The following is a 19,203-nucleotide window of genomic DNA, read 5'->3' as shown; positions in this document are numbered from 1 at the left end:
AAACTGTTTTTACAGATCGACCCGTGGCGTTGATGAAATCGTAAACTGATGTACTCACGCACAGTATGCTGCAAAGGGACTCGTGGTCTTAAATTTTTAAAAATCTGAAATAAATGTAATGGAGTTTTATAAAAATACGATAAAATCAGTAATGACACAGGAATCCTTTGTATAGGTAATGGCAGTCTTTGATTAGTTTAATCTGAAGAATACCGTATTGATAAACCGTTTTAAACAAATCATACCCTTTTAGTTGATGAAGAGTTTGTATTCTGTGGATACGCATTGCTTTGTTGTATATTTAAAAATCTTGAAATATACTTTAAAAATCAGCAATACATGACCCCTTTGTATATTAATGGTTGTGAATAAAAATAAATAAACTAAATGTCTGAACTTTAGAGCGAAACTCCAAAATATCGGTGTATCTACCATACAAAAAAACACAAACAAATCTTAGGGAGAAAAAGCTCAAGGAATGGTAGCGAGTCTACGTATTGCTGCTCCGTTTGACGACTACTGATTACATCGGATCCTTTCGAGTAGCGATCGACTCCTGGCGTTTGGAAACTAACATCTACCCGGATAAACGGCTCTCAAGTTTAGCTCTAGTCGGGGGCCTCTCAAGGTAATGGTTAGTTTGCATGTTACGTACTATCAAGTCGTCTAGACACCAACGTCAGTTTGTTGTTGATGGAACAACCTCATGGGGGCGCTAGATATTATGTTTGGTGCTCGATTTTGTTTAGTACATCCCGGGGCCCGTTTCAAACAGGAGTATGCCACTCTTCTGAATTAAGTACATGAAAAGTTCGACGTCTGAAAGTTAGGCAAGAGAGTCGAAAGGTAGACTGTTGCAGTCGGTAGGAACGACCCTGAGTGCATTATTTTTGTTGGTATTTAGACGATGATCTTGTCATGAGCCGAACCTAGTACTAGGCTATATCTTCGACATTGTGTTTGTACCGCAAAATTGAAGTCTCTTCTCAAAACTTATCTTATGTCACAGGTTTTCAATTACTAATTTTGTTGTGTCTGTTTTTCTTTGTGTTGTGTTTTGTTTTTGTTTTGTTTTTGGTTTTACTGCGCCTTGAACACCCAGCAGGGTGGATATTATGTGCGCATTACAAGTCTTATTATTATTATTATTATTATTATTATTCTTATTATTATTATTATATATAGTAGGCCTACATGTTCGCCTGATCAAACTTAATTGGGTCGACCCATAACCCAATAGGGCCTATTATTTTGGTTCGGCGCAACTCTGAGCGCCTGTCTGAAACGGGTGTGCCATTTTGAGATGATTGACACACTCATTATTAAGACACTATAATAGGCTGTAGATAATTTGCCTGCCAAACCAAACATAGTCTTGGTTCCAAGACCATTGGTGTTGCGCGGTCACACACAACCAACGTTCCGATTATGCACGGCAAAAACTGTACACGCTTGTAATGAACGAACGCTAGCGGGCGCTCTGTTTCTTTGATTTAGATCTAGAGTCTGTGGTGAGATCTAAATCAGAGAAACAGAGCGCCCGCTAGCGTTCGTTTATTACAAGCGTGTACAGTTTTTGCCGTGCATAATCGGAACGTTGGTTGGGTGTGACCGCGCAACACCAATGGTCTTGGAACCAAGACTAAACCAAACAGTGCGCCAAACCCCACAAAGGCTAATTAATTCTTGATACATTTTTATTTCCCAAGTTCCTATTTCACTGGGGGGGGGGGTATAAAGTCGATCAGGAAACTGAGGCAGACCCAGAGAGGCAGTTAATTGCGTTTGAGAAGGGGGAAGAGATAATAAACTTGCCAAACAGGGCTCGCCGGAACGGGGACAAGAAACAAAAACACGCATAAAAAAAATATTTTACGAGTTTAACGTAATGAAATGTATTATAACTTGGAAAGTTGAATACTGAGAGATTGTATACTTATCATCAGGAAGCAGATTCCAATAATATTAGAGGCAGCAGAATTAAATTATTGTTGACAGTGACACGGTTCTAATCTCACTCTAGTCATTGTTCAACCCCCAAAAAAATAAGTTAACGGTTTTACGGCTTCTGACTGGCTGCTGGCATCCCGACCAAAGATATTGACAAAATCATAGGAAGACCAATAACCTACGGGCTAGATAGTTTGGGTGGTAGAGCACCGGCACGTTAATCCGGAGGTCCAAATATTAAAGTTTCCCAATTGTTATTTTAGCTAGTGGATTTTTTTAAGTCAACAGTCGTAAAGTGCCACTGATTTGGACAGCGCCATCTTATTTAACTTAAAGGCAAATTGACACCACTTAGAACTTCCAATTGGCCGATTTGACCCCCAATGACTTGATTTAAAATTCAATAGGTAGTGATGGGGTCAAGAAAGTTACAAGCTTTCATTTGAGCCATTGCTCGAAAAATTCCGCCAATTTTAGTAGCAGTGAAATAAAGTGCTCAAAATTGGTTTTTGTTGGGATCACGACAATATATCACGTGACCAATTCATAAGAAACGTTTTAAATTTTCCTGACCATTAAAAGTAAAAGTAAAAAAAAAAAGTCGTTAGAGCGGGTGATACTCTTTGAAATACCATTCACTCAAAAAATATATTTTTTAATGTTTGGGGCCAAAACTCTGACATTGCATCTTAAATTCCTATTCTATCCAACCGCGCTCAACCAGTCTTGAAAAACACCATTATACTGTATATTATAATAACTATGTTCATTATTCTTAAACACGCCCATTATGTTAATTGTCCACGTTGTTCGTCTGCTGCCCCTCCCACTACAAAGTGCAAGTGAGTTGGGGGGGGGGGGCTGGCTAGCTGCCATCGCAAGCTAAACTTGTTACTTGCAGGCAGGTGTATTACTAGTCTTGGTTTTTGGAAGTACAAAAAGCACAGTATGCTCACTTAAAAAAACAAGACTTGCTCAATAAAGTAGGCCCTTTGAAATCAAGACTTGATGAAAACTTACCTGCAAATTATACATGCGATGGCACTAATGGGCTTTCGTAGGTCGGCCGCGTGGTGGGCGGGTACGTTGTGTCGATAATCGATGGAGCTAGGAATTAGGAAGTTAATGACCCACGCGGCGCGGAGAGGTTGTTTTTTGTGTAGGCATCGTGTACACTACTGTACTGCAGCACTGCACACACCAACACACACCGTACTTTTGTTATTGTCTCCCCTACCACCGCTTCGGGAAGAACACTGACACCTTTCAGTGCATGGAGGAGGAAGGGAAAATCAGCGCCTTTTTCAGAATCATCATCGTGATTAGACTGTAAGTATTCTAGACTAGCTCTAGCAGTAGCAGGACCTCCACCTCTGCTGGTAAATATAATCCAGTTTAATTAATAGTATGACTGAGGCTGAGGGGGGAAAAACTTTCACAGACCGTTGTCCAGTGCCACTGGACAACGGTCTGTGAACACTTCACACTTTCCCCACTGATGGACAACGGTCTGTGAAAACTTCACACTCCCCCCCCCCCAGCCTCAGTCATACTATTAATTAAACTGGATTATATTTACCAGCAGAGGTGGAGGTCCTGCTAGAGCTGCGGCAAAATTACCACTGGTAGTGGTGATTTTGCCACAGGGTTTTGGATCAAGCCCCAGGGTAATATGTTTTCGATAGTCACATATTATTTTTCGACCCCAACTTTAATTCCAGCTTACCGCGAAACTGTGCAAGCTCCACCAGTGACAGACGCTCTGAGTCTGATGCATGAGGCCTGATCATGCTGAGAATAATGTATCCATAAAAAATGGGTATACTCTTGATCATTTTTAAAATCAACAAACGGAAACTCAACAACAGTTCTGATAAAAAACGGAAACAAATAATGTTATCATTTTAAATCCTTTTAAAGACAACATACAAAAGCAAAGGGGAATAGTTATACTGAAATCCTTTCAAATTTTAAACTCAACAATTCATCCTTATTTTAAAAACCAAACACACGAATCAATCAAGTTGTTTGGGAAAACCCGTCCAAAAATAACCATTAATTAAAATTGCAAAACACAGAAACAATATTATATTTAACATGCAAAGGGCGCCCTCATTTGTTGGACAGTAACCATGAAAAAAACGTGCAATACCTCTAAAAACCAAAGAGCGTATAATTATAATATTGGAGGTAGCGCCCTATAATCTTTGCTAATCTTAAAAGCTGAACAAGGAGGACCCAGTAACAACAGGACACTTTAAACGAAGGTTGGTTTCTACGTTCAAATACTGGGTACGAAGTGACTTGGGTACGAAGTGACCTGGGTACGAAGTCACCTGGGTACGAAGTCACCTGGGTACGAAGTGACCTAGGTACGAAGTGACTTGGGTATAATATTTGGGTACGAAGTGACTTGGGTACGAAGTGACTTGGGTACGAAGTGACTTGGGTACGAAGTGACCGACATCGTTTCCTGCTACTTAACTAAGACCACCAAATCTTCCTCCGTGGATGCTCAAACATTTATAATCAAATGATTCATTTTTGGTATTATACACTGGACTCTACTAACTAGAGCATTTCTACCTCCTACTCGACTCTAGAGCATTATTATACCAACAATCAAATGAGTCAAATAAACAATTAACATCAACCTCGAAAGTTCAAAACAAAATTATCATCTGCCAAGTGCTAGATTAAGTTTCAATTCTCCCTCAATCACAAATAGATCACATGATGTGGTTGCTATTTGGGATGCTTCTCATTCTTCTGCCTATACGAGTACCTACAAGCCTAACATTCTAATTCTATGGCCTGCCAATGGATGGGTGCGTTCGTTTAGCTTCCCTTGGTCGTACCCCGGCAGCTCACTCGGATGAGCCCCTGACAAGAGCTAAACGAACAACCACTCACCGCCTCGTGACGTTTTTTTTCCTAGGGCCAGCCCCCAAGTGACCCACTCCACAAGCAGGGCCTTGCATGGGGGCTGACCTGGGTGAGCCCCTGAAATGATGTCAAAAGCTATTCGAAAGCTAAAGGAACAAATTAAAATATTTTAAATAATAGTCTAAATTAAAGAGAAAATTAACAGAGGGTTTCTTATCTCCTGCAATCAAACATGGCTGGTCTGAAATTGGGAAAAAACATAATGTTATAAATAACGAAATGTTGGTGCTTCAAGGGGGTGGGTTGGAGATTCAATAATCTATACCAACCAATAAAAGTCTTGGAAACATATGACGACGCTCCAATGCCTGCATGCATTCCACTTTGAAGTCGCCCGGTTGAAGTCAACTCGGTCCGAAGTCACCCAGTTCAAAGTCGACTTGGTCCGAGTGCAAACTTTTCTCATCGCTTTTTAAACAATGTTCCAGCTTTCCCTAATATTTTTTTTATTCTTTACTTTGTTTAATTTCAAAACTTTTTTGACATCATATAAAAAATTTCAAGTTTGTGTTCATCTTGAGTGTCAATGTTCAACTGGAATTTAATTTGTTAACAAACATTTTTTAAGCAAACATAACCCTTCGAGTTCCAGTACGACTGGTTGTCAAACTGTTTTTGCTCAGATACCCCAGTCTTGAACTATCACGTTCCCAGCTTTTAAATTCAATAAAATACAGTGAGTATCAATGGTCATTATCAACTTTAAAGCCTTGTAACTCGATGTCATCATTATGTCATCTTGCAACCTGTGCTGTCCTTGTATCAAGGTTCAATTGTCTGATGAGTTTCAAGATTCAATTCAGTTTCAAGCAGGAAAGCAGGTTGTATGCCTATTTGCAGCACAATGCAAATTAAATTAAAGCCAGGTAGTTTTGCCTGAGGTTTTGTTAAAAGGGCTTTAGGAACATGCATGAGACAAATTTCTATGAGCATGATTGAGTCAGGAATTTACAATATTGATTTGCTTCTGGGAACTTATGGATGGGCAATAATAAAAGCACAGAAGAAGAGGGGAGAGCAGAGGGGTCATTAGGTCAGTGGGGTTGGGGGATTGTTTAAAAGCTCAAAAGTAGTTTTTTGATGGAAAAAACACAAATAAAAAAACACGAAGGCGAACTTTGACCCAGGGTAACGACCCGGAAGTTAAGGTCGTACGATTTTGGCGTTAACTTTTCAAATGTTTCCCAAGTCTATATCTATCCGATGCCCAAGTATGAACATCATAGCTTTTATATATGTTAAAATACATCAACAAGCAAATGATCATTTTTGAACATTAAAAACCCTGTCATGACGTCATCAATGACGTCATCATTCCCCAAAAGTGGCGGTTTATTCCACTCACTATTGCCTATGAACATAGTAAGTTTTAAGTTTGTACAAGCTTTACTTTTGTTTAAAAGCTCAAAAGTTGTTTTTTTTATGTAAAATACACGAAGGCGAACTTTGACCCAGAGTAACGACCCGGAAGTTAAGGTCGTACGATTTTGGCGTTAACTTTTCAAATATTGTCCAAGTCTTTATCTATCCGATGCTGAAATATGAACATCATAGCTTTTCTATTCGTTTAGATACAGCAACAAGCAAATGGTCATTTTTCAAAATTAAAAACCCTGTCATGACGTCATCATTCCCCAAAAGTGGCGGTTTATTCCGCTCACCATTGCCTATGAACATAGTAAGTTTTAAGTTTGTACAAGCTTTACTTTTGTTTAAAAGCTCAAAAGTTGTTTTTTGATGTAAAATACACGAAGGCGAACTTTGACCAAGGGTAACGACCCGGAAGTTAAGGTCGTACGATTTTGGCGTTAACTTTTCAAATATTGTCCAAGTCTTTATCTATCCGATGCTGAAATATGAACATCACAGCTTTTCTATTCGTTGAGATACAGCAACAAGCAAATGGTAATTTTTCAAAATTAAAAACCCTGTCATGACGTCATCAATGACGCCATCATTCCCAAAATATGGCGGTTTCTTCCACTCACTATTGCCTATGAACATAGTAAGTTTTAAGTTTGTACAAGCTTTACTTTTGTTTAAAAGCTCAAAAGTTGTTTTTTTGATGTAAAATACACGAAGGCGAAATTTGACCCAGGGTAACGACCCGGAAGTTAAGGTCGTACGATTTTGGCGTTAACTTTTCAAATATTGTCCAAGTCTTTATCTATCCGATGCTGAAATATGAACATCATAGCTTTTCTATTTGTTGAGATACAGCAACAAGCAAATGGTCATTTCTCAAAATTAAAAACCCTGTCATGACGTCATCAATGACGTCATCATTCCAAAAAAGTGGCGGTTTATTCCACTCACTATTGCCTATGAACATAGTAAGTTTTAACTTTGTACAAGCTTTACTTTTGTTCAAATGTTGTCCAAGTCTTTATCTATTCGATGCCTAAGTATGAACATCATAGCTTTTATATTTGTTGAGATACAGCAACAAGCAAATGGTAATTTTTCAACATTAAAAACCTTGTCATTACGTCATTAATGTCGTCATCATTCCAAAAAAGTGGCGGTTTCATCTACTCACTATTGCCTATGTACACAGTAACAGGCCTGTATGCTTCGTTTTTGAAAGGGCAAGGGCACCAAGGCGTTTTCTCTTTGGCAAAGGGCACCCTATGAGGAAATTGTAAATTTCTACTGGAGCATTTCAAGGGCACCAAGGCAATGGCAAGGGGCAACGGAGGCAATCGCCTCCGTTGCCTCCGTGAAGTATCAGGCCTGCAGTAAGTTTTAAGTTTGTACAAGCTTTACTTTTGTTTAAAATTGCTTGGGAAGGTTCAGAGGGAAAGAAGAACACGAGGAAAATTAAATCTATGAACAGATTGTTGATAGCTTTTTAATTTTCACAGAAAGTAAAAGTGTAAATCTATTACATTTATACCTTTCTTTGCAGAGAAAATAAATGCTAAGGTTAATACTTATTAAAGCGATGTATTTTATTAGTAAAGAGCTAACTATGTGCAAAGTTTGAAGGTTTTGTGATCCTTGTGATGTTTAACTCAAGAGTAAACTTCTTAAAAGGTTAACTGGATTTGGGGAAACTTTATACGAAACAACAGTTTACTAATTTTAGACTTGTGAAGTAAATAACTGTAAAAGACTTATTTATTAAGTATTACAGAGGTTTCGCAAGTATACGACACGGGTACAGATACAACTACGATAACTGGGATGCACGTTATGCATGATGCATGATTTTGTTAGGCATTATATAAGCACTTATTTTGAAAAGCAATGATTTTCACACAAAGCTTTACCGTGTAGCGCGCTAAACACTGCCGTGAGTGCCGGTTAGAAACACCCTTCACGAGTCGATGTCACGAATCCGCTTCCCGGTGTTTGATCAAAACATAACAAATGTTCGTTTTTTTCTGGTTGCATTTTCTCACATAATTAAAAGTCATACTAATCACTGAAGTAGGTGGCCATCTCAGCGAAGCTTCGTCTTTAATTCCGTTTTGATAATTAAGCCATGAGAAGGGCGAACAGGGGAACAATTTGACGCCGAATATGAGCGGACTTCAATTGTAAAATGTTGGTACACCATTAAACTAGCGCTACGTTGTAAGTACAATGACCTGAGACTTGTCAAAACATGAATGGAAATCACGCGTACAGTCAAACGATGCACTATTCCGAGCAGAACACACAGGCCTCGTGGACTGATAAAGGTGTGATCAATGGAGCGGAATGGCCAGCCAAAGCGCTTTTGCAGTGTACGCAGTTATCACGCGGGTCAACACATCCGTGGGCTTTATCGTCCGATTTCGACCAGAGTTTCAGGTCAAATTGGTATCATCTCTGTGGGAAAGTTTGAGCAGGATCACTCATCTATAACGGGATGCAAAATTTATGTTGAAATGTTACGTAGTTTTAGAGATCAAAATTTGTAAAATTGTTCAACTTTTGGTTTGAACCGGAAGTCAAGGTCAAATGGGGTCATTTTGTGTGTAGCGTTTTTTGAAGTTTGATCGACCTGTCCGATGATATGTAGATTGTCAAAATCCACCATATGGTTCAGGAGTTATGATTTCTTTAAAATATTTAACTTTGATTTGTTGTAATTCAAAACCTGATGACGTCATCATGACATCATTAAGTTTGTGTGGTCTTATTATTAAGGTTCAATTGTCTGATGAGTTTCAATGTTAAATTCCATATCAATCTTGAGTTATGACAACAAATTGTCTTTTTTTACAAAAAAACACAAAAAAACACAAAGGCAGAGTTTGACCTTCCGGTACGACCGGAAGATGAGGTCATACGATTTTGGCGTTAACTTTTCAAATGTTGTCCAAGTCTTTATCGATCTGATGCCCAAGTATGAACATCATAGCTTTTATATTCGTTGAGATACAGCAAAAAGCAAATGTCGTTTTTCAACTTTAAAAACCTTGCCATGACGTCATCAATAACGTTATCATTCCAAAAAAGTGGCGGTTTCGTCTACTCACTATTGCCTATGTACATAGTAAGTTTGAAGTTTGTACAAGCTTTACTTTTGTTTAAAATTGCTGGAGAAGGTTCGCAGGGAAAGAAGAACGCGAGAAAAAAAAAAAAACTAGACATAGTGCTTTTTGTTAATTACAAAAACATGGTGTTCGGTTGGACGTTACGTGATGACGTGGTTCAAAAACATTGAACCATAAAGATGTTTTTTATACAATGTGTCGTTATTTTATAGTTAAATGTGCATTACAGATTTGAGGATCCCCTTAAAATGTTTTAGAAAAGTGTGCCATAATGCGATCGTTAATGCAAAGCCACCCCGGATTTTTAGGTTTAGTTTTTTAACTGAAAATCTTATGTCACGATAAAAAGCCGGTTCTAAACGAAAGCAAGGTCAAACACTAACAAAATACTTTTGTCGTGGAAAAGACCATAAAAATAGCTTATTGGTAGCATTTGTGATTCTCAAGATATAAATTTTCTAGCTATTTAATGTAATGACTTCATCAATGACGTCATCAATTCAAAGAAGGTTGTGGTTTTGGTGCGAGACGCTATCACTCAACTATTGCGATTTTCCGCTCTGCACATAGCGCTCAATGTTTCTAAAATCTTTATACCCAACAGCACCCTCTTTCGTTAGACCAAAGAGAGCGCCGTTGGATATTCCCCCCAATTTGCGCGCCATATGATTTTTACAAATTTTAAACTTTGATTTATTGTAGTTTAATGCCCGATGACGTCATTATTACATAGTTAGGTCTGTGGTGTCTTGACACCAAGGTTCACCTATCTGTTGAGTTTCAACGTTCAAATCAATCTCAATCTTGAGTTATTCCGTAGATAAGCTCGAAAGTTTTTTTTTAATAAAAAAAACACGAAGGCGAACTTTGATCCAGGGTAACGACCCGGACGTTAACGTCGTACGGTTTTTGCGTTAACTTTTCAAATGTTGTCCAAGTCTTTATCAGTTTGATGCCTAAGTATGAACATCATAGCTTTTATATTCGTTGAGATACAGCAACAAGCAAATGGTAATTTTTCAACATTAAAAACCTTTTCATGACGTCATTTATGTCGTCATCATTCCAAAAAAGTGGCGGTTTCATCTACTCCCTATTGCCGATGTACACAGTAAGTTTTAAGTTTGTACAAGCTTTACTTTTGTTTAAAATTGCTTGGGAAGGTTCAGAGGTAAAGAAGAACACGAGGAAAATTAAATCTATGAACAGATTGTTGATAGCTTTTTAATTTTCACAGAAAGTAAAAGTGTAAATCTATTACATTTATACCTTTCTTTGCACAGAAAACAAATACTAAGGTTAATACTTATTAAAGCGATGTATTTTATTAGTAAAGAGCTAACTATGTGCAAAGTTTGAAGGTTTTGTGATCCTTGTGATGTTTAACTCAAGAGTAAACTTCTTAAAAGGTTAACTGGATTTGGGGAAACTTTATACGAAACAACAGTTTACTAATTTTAGACTTGTGAAGTAAATAACTGTAAAAGACTTATTTATTAAGTATTACAGAGGTTTCGCAAGTGTACGACACGGGTACAGATACAACTACGATAACTGGGATGCACGTTAGATTTTGTTAGGCATTAAATAAACACTTATTTTGAAAAGCAATGATTTGTTCAAAAAGCTTTACCGTGTAGCGCGCTAAACACTGCCGTGAGTGCCGTTTAGAAACACCCTTCACGAGTCGATGTCACGAATCCGCTTCCCGGTGTTTGATCAAAACATAACCAATGTTCGTTTTTTTCTGGTTGCATTTTCTCACATAATTAAAAGTCATACGAATCACTGAAGTAGGTGGCCATCTCAGCGAAGCGTCGTCTTTAATTCCGTTTTGATAATTAAGCCATGAGAAGGGCGAACAGGGGAACAATTTGACGCCGAATATTAGCGGACTTCAATTGTAAAATGTTGGTACACCATTAAACTAGCGCTACGTTGTAAGTACAATGACCTGAGACTTGTCAAAACATGAATGGAAATCACGCGTACAGTCAAACGATGCACTATTCCGAGCAGAACACACAGGCCTCGTGGACTGATAAAGGTGTGATCAATGGAGCGGAACGGCCAGCCAAAGCGCTTTTGCAGTGTACGCAGTTATCACGCGGGTCAACACATCCGTGGGCTTTATCGTCCGATTTCGACCAGAGTTTCAGGTCAAATTGGTATCATCTCTGTGGGAAAGTTTGAGCAGGATCACTCATCTATAACGGGATGCAAAATTTATGTTGAAATGTTACGTAGTTTTAGAGATCAAAAATTGTAAAATTGTTCAACTTTTGATTTGAACCGGAAGTCAAGGTCAAATGGGGTCATTTTGTGTGTTGCGTTTTTTGAAGTTTGATCGACCTGTCCGATGATATGTAGATTGTCAAAATCCACCATGTGGTTCAGGAGTTATGATTTCTTTAAAATATTTAACTTTGATTTGTTGTAATTCAAAACCTGATGACGCCATCATGACATCATTAAGTTTGTGTGGTCTTTTAAGGTTCAATTGTCTGATGAGTTTCAATGTTAAATTCCATATCAATCTTGAGTTATGACAACAAATTGTCTTTTTTTAAAAAAAACAACACAAAAAACACAAAGGCAGAGTTTGACCTTCCGGTACGACCGGAAGATGAGGTCATACGATTTTGGCGTTAACTTTCAAATGTTGTCCAAGTCTTTATCTATCTGATGCCCAAGTATGAACATTATAGCATTCGTATTCGTTGAGATACAGCGAAAAGCAAATGTCCTTTTTCAACTTTAAAAACCTTGCCATGACGTCATCAATGACGTCATCATTCCCAAAAAGTGGCGGTTTCATCTACTCACTATTGCCTATGTACATAGTAAGTTTTAAGTTTGTACTAAGCTTTACTTTTGTTTAAAATTGCTGGAGAAGGTTCGCAGGGAAAGGAGAACGCGAGGAAAAAAAACCAGAACAATGACAATAGTTGTTCGGCTGTTGGCCGAACACCTAAAAAACAGAACAACAACAATAGTTGTTCGGCTTTTGGCCGAACACCTAATCAGGTTCACTGAGGGACATGTTTCCTGGAATTGGGCGAGTTGGTCTATGAAAAGTGTTTGAAACCATTTGGTATGAAATGCATACGGTTAGAAAGATGTTTCAAAAGTAGAATACAATGGTCCACACATAGTTGCCTCGAGATCGCACGGTCTCCTTGTCGTGAGCTAACACAGCAAACTAATCTGTGAAGTCAAATTTGTCTATGCCTTTTTTTTACAAATGCTTCTTAGACACCAACTCGTCCAATGCAACGTGCCCCTTTAACATAGTGTTAATTTAAAGTGTGACGCTATACAGTGCAAACAAATGGATCAGCTCAAGATAATTATGTGGTCTGTTATTCAAAGACTCGTCTTTATTCCATTCTTCAGCTACTCCCAATTTTCCTTTCATTCTTCCTTTCCCACTCTTTCCTTACCCACTGATCTCATGTTGTCTACTTTTGGCTGCACCTTGAAGTTCATGAACAAAATAACTTATTCAAATACAAAGAGTTTAAAAGTTACTCTTCTCCTTATCTTGAAGAAATGAACGTGAAGCTGTCATGTAAGGCCAAATGAAAAAAAACAAACAGTTGATCGTCCTCGCCCGCATCCTTTTTAAAAATCTTTTTCAGAATCTAACGTGATGCTCTCGAACGCGTGTAACCGTCTGTTTCATAAAACAATATTAGTGAATGCACTGTCAGCAAATCTGGTTACTTTAGTGTATTTCAAACTGAATACCTGGTGGCCTGTTTGATTTGAAATACTCAGCGGCCATCTTGAAAAAAATAATAATAATAATAAATAAAAAGACCCTCATCCTCCTCTTTTTTGAAAAATCCGGACGATCAACTGTTTTGTGTTTTTTTGCCTAATATCAGGGCACACATTTTATACTCTCTCATTTTAAAGCATTAAAACATAAGATGTAAAGTATTAAATCTAGTCTTTGTGACCACATGCAGTAGAATTGATATAGAATGGACTATCTTCAAGTACGCCTAATCTTCCCATCAAATTTGCAGATTGGAGTGGTGACATAAACCTATATTGCACGGCTAATATCACTCCCTGCGTCTTGTGTGTTCTGTGTCAAGCGCCAAGTTTGCTTGAAAATAAATACGTTATCACATGCGCCCTCGTGGAAATACAGAAAAATAGCACGTCTGCGTCCCATGTATGGGACATCCAACTCGGCCTTCAGCCTTGTTGGATATATGGGATGCAGAAGCGCTACATTTTTCCCTATTCAACTCATGCTTGTGTGATTTACTTATTTTATAATTACGTATTACTTAGGCACATAGTTACAATGAACCTGGACAAGAATACTGTGTAGACTTAAATATGTTGAAAAAGACCTTGTTTATGTTTTGTTTGCACTCAGACTAAAATTCAGCCATGGTTCGACGTTCAACTCGTTCCCGGAAGCCTACCAGTCACTTTGGCTACAATGCTTCTTTCCAGCCATACTCTCGCAGTAATAGAAAGAAAACAGTGCGACTAGAAGGGCGACGTCATGTTCCTGAAGACCCTATTGTCTACCCGGAGTTAGAAAAGAAAGGTATTAGGCATTTTAATTGAACACTCCAAAGTGCATTAAAGACACTAGACACTATTGGTAACTGTCAAAGACCAATCTTCTCACTTGGTGTACATGTATCTGAACATTTATAAGCGTAAAAAAACAAACCTGTGAAAATTTGAGCCTCATTGGTCATCGAAGTTGCAAGATAATAATGAAAGAAAAAAACACCCTTGACACACAAAGTTGTATGCATTCATGCTTGATTTTGAGGGTCTCAAATCTAATTCTACGGTCTTGAAATCAAATTCGCGGAAAATAACTAATGTCTCGAAAAGAGGGAGCCGTTTCTCACGATGTTTTAGACTATCAACAGCTCTCCATTACTCGTTACCAAGTAAGGTTTTATGCTAATAATTGTTTTGAGTAAATACCAACAGTGTCCAGGGCCTTTAAAAATACGACTATAGACCAACCCATGGGTTGCCATTACTTGGGTGCTAACCAATTAGGCCCAAGTGCGAACACTGTAACAGCACAATGTTTTGTAAAGTTTGTTTACTTTATATGCGAGTTAAGTGTCTTTTTCAACTCGACAGGCCAGCATGACAAAACTATGTAAAATACCTGGAGAGTCAAAAAGAAGTTGACTGGGATTGGTGATGTTTTTCAAAACAAACAAACAAATGACACTCAAAAGTTCAGTAAAGCATATATTTAACAGGCACTCTCTCCTGCTTATTAGAAAAAAAGAATGATAGAAATTGATCATTCTAATTCTTAAGTGGTGTTATGTCTGTTTTAATCAAAGTACTCATTTTGCAAGCTGTCCACGGAATACTTTATGAAACAAATGAATGACTTTTTAATACCCTTTGCTATTTACTCAGATGTTAAGATTCAGTCAAGCATCGCCATTAACATTCCATGGAAAGCTACACCCATGGGTGCTTTCAGTAAAACAGGCATAACTTCTATAGAAATTATCAATTTGTTATAGGCCTATTATTTTTTTTTTCTAGAAGCAGGAAAGATTGCTTGTAGAATATGTGCATCACTGAGATTTTTTAGAATTTCGGCTGTTTTATTTTAAAATCATAAATCTCGGTCAATGTGTTTATGCCTCACCCTGTATACTATGGTTTTGTATATAATGAGCTGTTTGTATGTTTTATTTTAATATATTATGTGATTAATATATTTATGTATGTTTTGTTTGAATATAGACACCCAATTGAAAGTTCAATCTTTGGACCTTTGTCTCGAGCTTAATAAAATAAAGCACCAAACGAAGAACTTCAAGGAAGAAGATCTTGTTCTTCGTCGAGGTCAACCATTTCTTTTGAACATTGAGTTCAATCGAGACTATAAACCTGGCGATGATGAAATATCTTTGGAACTACGAATGGGTAAGAATATCATTGAAATATTTTTGTGGATTGTTGACCAAGATTAATGAGAATATACTCAAAGTCAAATTATAACAAAGATTATTTACTGAGATTGATTTGCCCCATTAATTTTGTTTATTTATCTGTTTAACATATCTGTCCATATCACATGTACAAGTAGCTTGTGGTTGCGTTTTTTAGACATTAACGGCTAAAATCTGGAGCGATTATGTCCACGTAGGAAAAATAATCCCAAATAGGATAACACAATCTTAATAACTTTACGTGGTAACGCTTCTTTTGGGCCATGAACTTACATTTAAAACCATTAGTTCGAAGTGAAATTGTTTATCAAAAAGCTTCACTATCGAAAAACTACAGTAAGCTTTTAATGCCATTAATTGATTACCAAGCACATGCCTTCTCTTTAACCTCTTTAACACTTGTTCTTAGTTAATTGAACGTTATAGAGTTGGTAAGAAACACAGATTTACATAAAACTTACACGGTGTAATGATGATGATAGTAGAAAACATCCCTTAAAATATTTCTGTCTGAAATTTTATATTTGATGAGAAATAATCTAATTTCGCGTTTGGAGTTCATCGCTCAGTCAGCGGTTTATTCATTTTTGTTTTGGCATCGATGCAATGCAAACTTTGTAATCGGTTTTTCACTATTCTCTCGTGACCCAGATGGCCGATCGATCTCAAACTTCTACTGGTTTGCAGTTTATGTATGGCAGTCTTATGTATGGTGAATTACATTAAGTGATACACTGCCAGCAACTTTTTTGCTAGCAAAACCAATTCTGTAATGTTTTTTAAAGTTGATTTGTCCTTATTTAATTACTATCTGTAGGTACCCGTGCAGTTGTCTCCAAGGGTACACGTTGTGTAGCTCCTTTGGTCAAGTCAGCTCCTGATCACAATGACTGGGGGATTCAAGTACTGAAATCTAAAGGACCCAATGTTGAATTGAAAGTATTCACCAGTTCTGAAGCACTGATTGGTTATTACAATCTGTTCATCTGTACGACTGCCAGTGGAGATGAAGATGAATTTGAATATCCAGAAGAGGTCATTATGCTGTTCAATGCTTGGTGCAAAGGTATGTCAAGAATTAGTGCAGGAGCTTTGTTGCCTTTCTGTTGTATTTATTTTCTTCTATCTTAAATAAGTGAAGTCTCAGCCCTATCTCAAGTAGCCTTGATAATTCATGATACGCCTGTAACGATTGCCGCAATGGCCTTCAAAAAACAAGTTGTTCACGGCAATGTTTGCCATGCCCTTTTCTCATCATTGCCGCAGTGCCCTTCCTCCCCCCAAAAAATAATATTCAACAATGTCCAAGTTCGAAAATAAGCCCAAAAGTCCCGGCGTCTGTTATTTTGTTAGTCTTTAAGAGTCCCTGCCTGTAAGAATGTACCAAATTAGGGGGGGGGGTTGATTCATGAGTTCGCAGATCTTCTTCTAAAAATTTAGAGTGATACACCATCATACCAAACGAATAAATCCAAAATTTTAGTTTGCTGACGCTTTCGGTTTTAGAGTTACCAGTTATCAAAGTTTGGGCCAAAAGACCCTCGAGAAACGAATAGTACATTCCCTGTAAACACAAAAATGTGCGCCAAGCTCGTCCCAACAAAAGTAAAACATTTTTTGAAACCTCCAGTTGGGCTTATGACAAAAGTAAAAAAAAAAAATTGGGATCTCGTTGGCGCATCATGTTACGCGCACCTGAACCTTTGACGAACAGTGCCCTCGTGCCATTTTCAACGCCTCATAATTCAACGCCTCATAATTCAACGCGTCTATAAGATCCCATGAATTAAAAAAGTTCACATGAAAGAGCTTACATCCCAGAAACAAATTTAAGTACAAAGTGTGTGGGATCTCGTTGGCGCAGTGAGATAATAGAGGTCAAAGTTCAAATTTTACCAAAAATATTGCACTTTCGCACCTCCGTAACCTCGTGCGCCAACATCAAACAATTTTTTTTAATGACAACCGGGTGTTGGAACAGTTTTCATCTAATGAAACTTGCAACTTGCGTGTCGAAAGATTTTTTGAAAGTTTTCTAAAGTATTGCCATTCCACACATTTTGGCCTAAATTGGCACAACATTCGCTTTTCTCATCACTGTAAGTATCTGTGCCAACAAGATCCCATCAATTTTTTCTTGTATTTGGTTACGTTGAGTGTTCCTTAACAGATTTCAATTGAAAAATAATTGGGATCATGTTGGCCCACCAATATAACAAAGGTCAAAGGTCATATGGAACTACACTACTGCCTATTTCGGGCGATTTTGCGTCGTCTAGAAATCCACGCGCCAATATGATCCCATTAAATTGTCTGCGTTTTATGATTATATAGATACTCAGCAACACATAAAAAGCATGTGTCTCTTTTTGTTACTATTTTTTACTATAATTTCCCATTGTAAGAGTCCAGTCTGAATGAATTTTTACGAAGAAATTTAGAAATATTTAACCCCACCAAAGGTGGTGAACAAATGCTTTTGTGCTACGATGTAATGTGTCTCTTGAAAATATAGTTCTCATGATACGTGTACAGAATTGTTTGTGTGTAAAATTGATATGAAAACATTTATATCCAGATTTATCTATATGGACTTGACCCTATTAAGGTATGTCATGTTCAGTGTGGGTGGTTGACAAGAGCTCCAACTCACTGTTGCCTCGCTTGAACGGTTCATTTGTTCAGTCTGTGCTCAGAGTGTCATGCTTGGATGATCTGTTACACTATATTACAGTCAAGGACAATAAGAATCAACCACTGACTTGACTCTGTAGCAGGGTTATGTGTTTATCCCAATTCCAGACCTTTGTTCCCTTGTGGTCTGACATACATGTACCATAGAGCAAGTACCAGGTGGTTGATAGAAATGGCTGACATTATACAATTGTTGCACGCTGTGACGGGGTCCATGTATTGTACACTCGAGCCATGTAACATGTATTTTTGTTGCGCGTCACATGATTGGTTCTCGACCAATCAAACTTCACAGTTTGTTACCGAGGTATAACAATGTCAATTGACTATTAACACAGTTCTTGCACAAAGTCTTGCTATTGTATGTACAAGTACATGGTACATTGTACATAATATAAATTTTGTTTTTTACCCATACACCGATGTGTGTTAGCACTGTATACTCAGTATTTTCCCGAGTCCTGTTAAAAAATATCACAGGCATGTTACTCGGGTGGTATTCGAACCCACGACCCTTGCAATTCTAGAGCAGTGTCTTACCAACTAGACTACCGAGGTTGCCCGGCAGCTAGAGGCAGTTCGAATCCTATGTTTTGGCAGCGGGTACCACAACGATATAATAGATGTTAAATTTGCATCGGGGATAAAGAATATTAACAGGTACTGTACATGTTAATGTGCTGTATGCCTCGGGGTGCTTTACTCTTTTTGATAAACTGCAGTTGTATGCTTAATACTATAATTAGCGTCATTCCGTGTCAAGGTGACCCTCTCAGATTTTCTTGAATCTTTGTCAAACTGTTCCACTAAGGCCAAAACGAACACACACCAAAAATGAATTTCATACTCCATCCATTTCAGATATCGCCAAAATCAAATGAGCATTGAAATTAACCATTTTATAAAGGGCGGGCACTGATGATTCGTATCATCGTAATGTCACTTTCAGAAACAATATGATCAATTTGTGGTGTGTGTTCATTTTAGCCAGGGTGGAACAGTTTGACAAAGTTTCAAGGAAATCTGAGAGGGTCACCTTCTGGTTGATTTGACATGGAATGAGCCAAAGATCTGGCTACACCATACAAATGGCTTGTAATTGGAAACAATTAAGCACCACTTATTCAAGGATCGCTGAATGATTTTTAAAAGGGAGT

General features: G+C 37.8%; 1 protein-coding gene across 1 annotated transcript in view; it reads left to right on the top strand.

Annotated features, from left to right (window-relative positions):
- Positions 1 to 3,083: 3,083 nt before the first annotated feature.
- The window catches only part of LOC117293419 (protein-glutamine gamma-glutamyltransferase K-like), a 46,898-nt gene continuing 30,778 nt past the window's right edge, over positions 3,084 to 19,203 (top strand). Inside the window, exons 1-4 of the mRNA XM_033775746.1 lie at positions 3,084 to 3,279; positions 13,780 to 13,956; positions 15,144 to 15,326; positions 16,170 to 16,418. Coding sequence (XP_033631637.1) covers positions 13,794 to 13,956; positions 15,144 to 15,326; positions 16,170 to 16,418 — 595 coding nt within the window. The 5' untranslated portion in view covers positions 3,084 to 3,279; positions 13,780 to 13,793. The remainder of the gene's footprint in view (positions 3,280 to 13,779; positions 13,957 to 15,143; positions 15,327 to 16,169; positions 16,419 to 19,203) is intronic.

Source organism: Asterias rubens, chromosome 8, assembly GCF_902459465.1.
Source record: "Asterias rubens chromosome 8, eAstRub1.3, whole genome shotgun sequence".
In the NCBI taxonomy this organism is placed as follows: domain Eukaryota; kingdom Metazoa; phylum Echinodermata; class Asteroidea; order Forcipulatida; family Asteriidae; genus Asterias; species Asterias rubens.
Note: the sequence above shows the minus strand (reverse complement) of the source record. Positions and strands in the feature narration are given on the sequence as shown.